This window comes from Gracilinanus agilis, chromosome 4, assembly GCF_016433145.1.
Source record: "Gracilinanus agilis isolate LMUSP501 chromosome 4, AgileGrace, whole genome shotgun sequence".
In the NCBI taxonomy this organism is placed as follows: Eukaryota; Metazoa; Chordata; class Mammalia; order Didelphimorphia; family Didelphidae; genus Gracilinanus; species Gracilinanus agilis.
In genome coordinates, this window is record NC_058133.1 from 456,702,130 (window position 1) to 456,708,298 (window position 6,169).

At 35.0% G+C, this 6,169-nt stretch overlaps 1 protein-coding gene across 1 annotated transcript in view; it reads left to right on the forward strand.

Moving 5' to 3' along the window:
- The window catches only part of NTNG1 (netrin G1), a 392,606-nt gene that overhangs the window by 377,492 nt on the left and 8,945 nt on the right, over positions 1 to 6,169 (forward strand). Inside the window, exon 6 of the mRNA XM_044675501.1 lies at positions 135 to 302. Within this exon, the coding sequence (XP_044531436.1) occupies positions 135 to 302 (168 nt within the window). The remainder of the gene's footprint in view (positions 1 to 134; positions 303 to 6,169) is intronic.

Sequence of the window (6,169 nt, forward strand, 5' to 3'; positions counted from 1 at the left end):
CTTCATCACTTCCCATCTCTGTCCTGCCATTCAGCCATCTTTTTGACTCATGCCTCATTTGATCCAAGCATGTGATGTGCAATGACTCTACTACTGTATACATTTGTGTATACATTTCTGTTCTTCCTTGAAAGACTGTGAATGCTTCGGCCACTCCAAACGGTGCAGTTATATCGAGCTGCTCAATACAGTCATTTGCGTGAGCTGTAAACACAACACTAGAGGGCAGCACTGTGAATTATGCAGGCTGGGCTACTTCAGAAATGCTTCTGCACAGCTGGACGATGAAAATGTATGCATAGGTCAGTCTCATTATCATTCTGGCTTTTGTTCTGGGCCTTTTGGAGCGATTGGGACCTGCTTATAAGTCTGAGGCTTATAGCAGTAGAGATGAGGGATGTGCAACACAATTGTTACCGAAGAGCCAAGATAGGATGAGTTCTTTCAGCCGATACAAGTATCTCTGAGGTAGACTTTGAACTCATGCTAGTTGAAATCTGAGTTTGAGAGTGTGCTTTAAATATTTTCATGATTACCTGGGAAGGCGTGGTAAAAAGGTAGCAAAGAATTCATTCTCCCCTTCTCTTCCTCAAATCTTAAAATTCTGTGACAATTTGCTTATCCTTTTTCATACAATTCCTTTTCAATTTAATTTCAGATATGAAAACAGTCATTCGAGAGAATGTTCGCTGTAATAGGTCTAATGCAGTTGGGAACACCTTCTGCCTTGTTTCCTAATTGATCCTCAATACTTTTAGATGAATGAAAATATAGATTTCTGAAATTAGAGCTCCATAATAGCTAGCCCTTGGATTATCGATCCATCCTGGCAAACAAAATTTCATTTTGGGGTTCATTGTTGGTTTTGTTATAAATCATGACTGTGAGTTCTGGATTCTCACTAATGTGACAGAAACAAAAAAAAAATCATTCTCCTTCTCTCAGTGGCCAGAGATCGAGTACGGAAGGGCTGGGATCGTGGGTACCTGGTGCCCAACAATCCTACATTGATTGCTTGGAATTTACAGAACCCGATGACAGTGAGTCCTCCAAACCCAATCCAATCACCAACCTCATCGAAAATATCATCTTTACTATTTTGCTCACTACTCTGCTCAGATCTCACTGTCACGGTGTGTTGTTTTTTTTTAATTTTTAGGGGAACTTGAATCTTATTTCATAGCGGGCATCAATGTTAAAGGGTAGCAATATTTCAAGGATACATGATTTTAGTTGTTTGCATGGCTATGCTCCTCTGTCCTCTCACCAATGAGGACCTTTGCGAATTATTGTGGAAGAAAAAAAAAACTATCTGGTGGCCAGTCTTCTACCTATATGGCCTTCAAGAAGTCATTTAAACCTATCTGGACCCCCTCATTTGTTTCCTAATTGGGGAACTGGTTTAGATGACCACTGAAGGTCTTTATATCTCTTAATCTAATATCCTATGAATCTATGGACTTAGCCTACACTGGAACTTTGAAAAGAGGCACATTCTATAATTAGGTAGGTCCACTCTCAAGACTTTTATAGCTAAATCTAAATTATCTCCACACAATGTTGACATAGGATAGAAAAAATAGATTTCAAAAATTCAATTTCATCTTAAACTTCAATTTCTAGAAATTCATCTATTCTATATATAGAATAGGTGTTCTATAAATATCTATTCCAGGTTATAAATTCTTATATCTAATGGATCATGTCATAAAATAAAATAAATAGCAACAAGAATGTTTCTGTAGTTAAAGCTAGTTTGAAAGATTGCATTTAGAGCCTTAAATGCCTAGACAATACAAGCCTACATATATACTTTCAGAAGTATAAGATGGACCATATCATAAAAAAATACCATGTGACATTAATGAAACATTTAGGACAACAAACCTAAGGGTTACAGAAAGACTAATCCTTGCTCACCAAAAAAAAAAAAAAAAAAAAAAAAAAGACAAGTATTGATAGACATTTTCATAGTCAACTCGGAGAAAGGCTTTGGGAACAAGCAGGCATCACTTTAATGAACAAGATTAAAGACTGGTAGTAGGCACATGCCATTGGTTTTACCAAATATAAATGAAAGTAACATATCTCCAGATAGATCCTAGTTAGTGGCTAAGATATAAGAGTAAAATAAAAAAAAAAACTTCTATGAGAAACATTCACATGAAGTCAGAGAAACATGAAGTGGCTAAGATATAAGAGTAAAATAAAAAATAAAACTTCTGTGAGAAACATTCACATGAAGTCAGCCAACAGCCTGCTGAGAACAAAGTATTGAAAAATTATTGTTGTACAGGTTTTGTGATTAGAACAGAGTATTATCTCCATTGTAGATGAAGAAACTTATTTTGAAAGTACTTTTTAAAAAAAAAGACTTATTTTAATATATATTTACCAAGCTGAAAAAGGAAGATAATTCTTCTCCTAAAAATTATCAATATATATTGTCATGACCACTATAGCCCCTCTGGATTGCATAAGTCATTTAAAAGCTGCATTATGCTGAGGAAAATGCAACCCAGGATATGGAATCAAGAGACCTATCTCAGTTCTAATACAAGTTCTGTATCACTTCATCTCACTTGTCTTTGATTTCTTTGTAATAACCAATCCTCCAATGGATGATAGATCAATAAGCATTTATTAACATTTACTAATCAAGCACTGTGGATGTAAAGACAATAATGAGTAATTTCTATCATCAGGTATCTTATCATCTATTGACTAAAGACTTCTAAAATCTCCTTTCAGCCCCAATATTCAATTATATTTTAAAACCAAGAACAGAAAATGTATAGTTCACTTAAAATTAACTAAGCCAAGAAAATATAATTTTCAAAGAAATCCCTCAAACATATTTCATCATTGGGTGGAGATTTTCTTGGGATTTCAAAGCTAATTCTAGTAGAGAAGTTCAGACAAATCTTATGGAATGGCAATGATTTCCAGTGTAGATCCATTTAAAGAGTTTCATCCTCTAAAGTTTGGCCACAAGTTGATGGGTTGTTTGTTTGTTTTTTTTTTAATTGCCACAACACATGAATATCATCTACTAACATGTGGAGATATTGTGAATTCCATTGGTTGTTGGAACTGGGAAGCATGAGGAGGAAGCTCATTGAAATCAGAGATTCCTTGAAATATTAAAGGAGAATTTGAATAACCTGTTTTTGTATTACTTATATCTGTAATTTCTCAACTTTATATTCTTGCAACAACGTTATGATCTTCTACTGTCTCCATTTTAAAGATGAGAAAACTAAGGTTCAGTGTAATTAAGTGACTGTTTTGTTTTCCTCCGAAGAGCATATTCAGCTTAAGAAGCATATCTCTAGAGCTCTTTCCATCATACCTCATGGACATGATCTCTCAGATTGAGTCCCTTAGACATTTTTAGTACTTTTAAAAATAAAAACTGGCTGTACATTATGTGATTTTGAACAAAACCAAGCCTACTTTATACCTGATAGAAAAAAGTATAATCTTTATAATATTCACAATACATAGTTTTGGACTGTATTCAGAAAAACCAAAAGGCACAGAATCCTTTTTGAACCTCATCTCTAGGTTCAATTGAACAGGGTCTCATCTAACATATATGCAAATGCCATAGTCAAAAGACATCAAACTTGTAGGATGGAGAAAGGTAATAAAGCAGAAACCACATTAAATGCTTTAAAAAATGCAAAATTTAAAGCTCTTTGGCTTAATTTCATAAGTTTCTAGATAAAGCAAGGAGAAAGAAAATGAACAGCTCATGATGATATTATTCTCAATGAACTCTCAATGTCAATTTTTGGTGATTTAGCCTTGTATTACTCAGTCTATGCTACCATTAGTTTTAGATCTCACCCCAGACTTGCAGAAGAACCACATGGTAGTTCTCTGCACAAGAGTATCTAAGCCAAAGCTCTATCACTTTATTGGAAAAGCTCACTTAATTACTCTGAGATTAAAAATCAGCGTGTATGTTGTGTGTGCTTGGTGTGCGTGTGTGTGTGTGTGTGTGTTTAATCAATCCTACTATTTATGACAATATGGAAAGCTTAACATGCCTTTTTACACTGGTATTTACTAAAGAAAATTACACTACTCAAGAGCAAGTTGTTTTCAACATTTGCAAAAGACGTTTGTTTAGCAAAATTCTGAACAACTGGGAAATCTTATTTTATGGAGGCAAACGAGTTTCTGTTCATAGTCTGACATTATTCAAATCAACTATAGTTCTTGGTAAGTATTATGAGTGACATTTTAGGTACAACTAAAATTTGGCAATATTTCTATATAATCTGCCCCCTCTTTACTTTAAACGTTGACCTTAACAAAACATGTATACGTCCAGTGTGACCCTAAGTAGATCACCTGTTCTTGGAACCAATGCATTGAAATAAACATAATTGTAACATATTTGAGCTTGTTTGAATATTTTCCCTCTGTATCTAAAATATCTTTATCTATAGACTATTGCATAGCAAATGTCCATTGAACCTTCTAAATAAAGATTCACTCAGAAGCTATATGAGTTTTAATTGACTCTAGTAGCCCATCAGGAAAGAATAATGATCTAAGGGGAGACTTGTGCACAGCTAGCATTTCCCATATTTATGATCTAAGCTCCAATTAAGGTTGGAAAGCCTATAAGAATGGGTTTGCCTTTCTGAAGATAGCCCAATTGGGCCCAAGTATGTTTGGATGTAAGTGATTGAGAGCTGAATTTAATTTTACCTTACAAAGAAAGAGCTGATGAAAATGCATGGGAATTCATCCAATTCATTGTTATAAAATTAGGCATTTAGCAAAAGAGATTGGCTTGAAATTTTGAGTCTCATCTAAGTTCTCGCTTTTCTTAACATCTAAACAAAATCCATCACTTTCCCGTTTAGAATCTCTGCTATGTGCTGTCCATCAATGGCAACTTTTTTTTTGTCAACTCTCACCTCAGTTGTCACATGGTCATGCGTATCCACAAGATGAAACTGAAATTTTGGTGACATACATAAGAAACTGCTAGTATTATTTCATTCTGAGGGAAATATAAAATGTTTAAAGGGATCCCATATGCACAGTGCACCATGATAACTACTTCATGATTACTGATAGTTCCCATTTTCATAAATGTTCCAAACATAACTGTCATATCTTCCAAAATGCATGTAATTACCCTGTGGTGACACACTAATTACATGAAGATGGCATAGTCCCATGTTTCTCAGACACATATACCATCCAGTTAAACTGGCAACCAAAGCTACAGGGTCATGTGGTTGAGTAGGTCTTGCTAATGCTGTGATCTAGACATCGGACAAGCAAATATGTGATTACTGCAGACATGCAAAGCATATCTCAGAGGATTTGTGTACCATTAGCAATTGAATTCACCCTAAAACCAGACTATTCAGAATCTTAAAGAATCTTGTATCAAGTAAAGAACTAATATAATATCATAAAGAGGATTGCTGCCATTTATATAGCCCTTTAGAAATTGCAAAGCACTTTATAAAAAACATTTTAAGTCAACCCCCAAACCCTCATTTCTAAAGAAGAATGAGAGGCAGAAACATGGCATCTTGACTACAATTCTGGCCCTTGAATGACATAGAACTTAGGTTCAAATTCCATCTCTGATACTTCATTGTGGTTCGTTATTCATCCTTCCTACTCAAAGACCAAATGACATCATGACTAGAGTGTGTTTGACTGTGGCTAATGCAGGAAACCACAGAAACTCCTTGAATCTCAATTTCATTATCTTTTAAAATGAAGGGCAATAATCATACCTGCTGTCCCTTCCTCGCAGATCGGTTGTGCGGATCCAGTGAACTAATGTACAAAAGGTGCTTTGCAGACAATAAAGTGTTATTTTGATAAATGAGAGGAATTATAAGGCAGTTTTATGACAACCAAATGTGCACTTCATTTGTCCTTTCGAGATTTACAGATAAGAAATAGCTCTCCTTAGTAGACTGTGCTATATGAATTTGGGGTTGAATATTTTTAATGATTACCAAATTCTTAATTTTTGTTATGGGTTTTACATTGAATTTCGATTCATGCCATTTCTAAGAATGTCTGAGTAACATCCAAATTACCAACTTTTTCTGAGATACCCACTGAGAGGCCTTCTGCTGCTCAAATGTTCCACAGTGGGAGGGGGTGGGGGTGGGAGGGA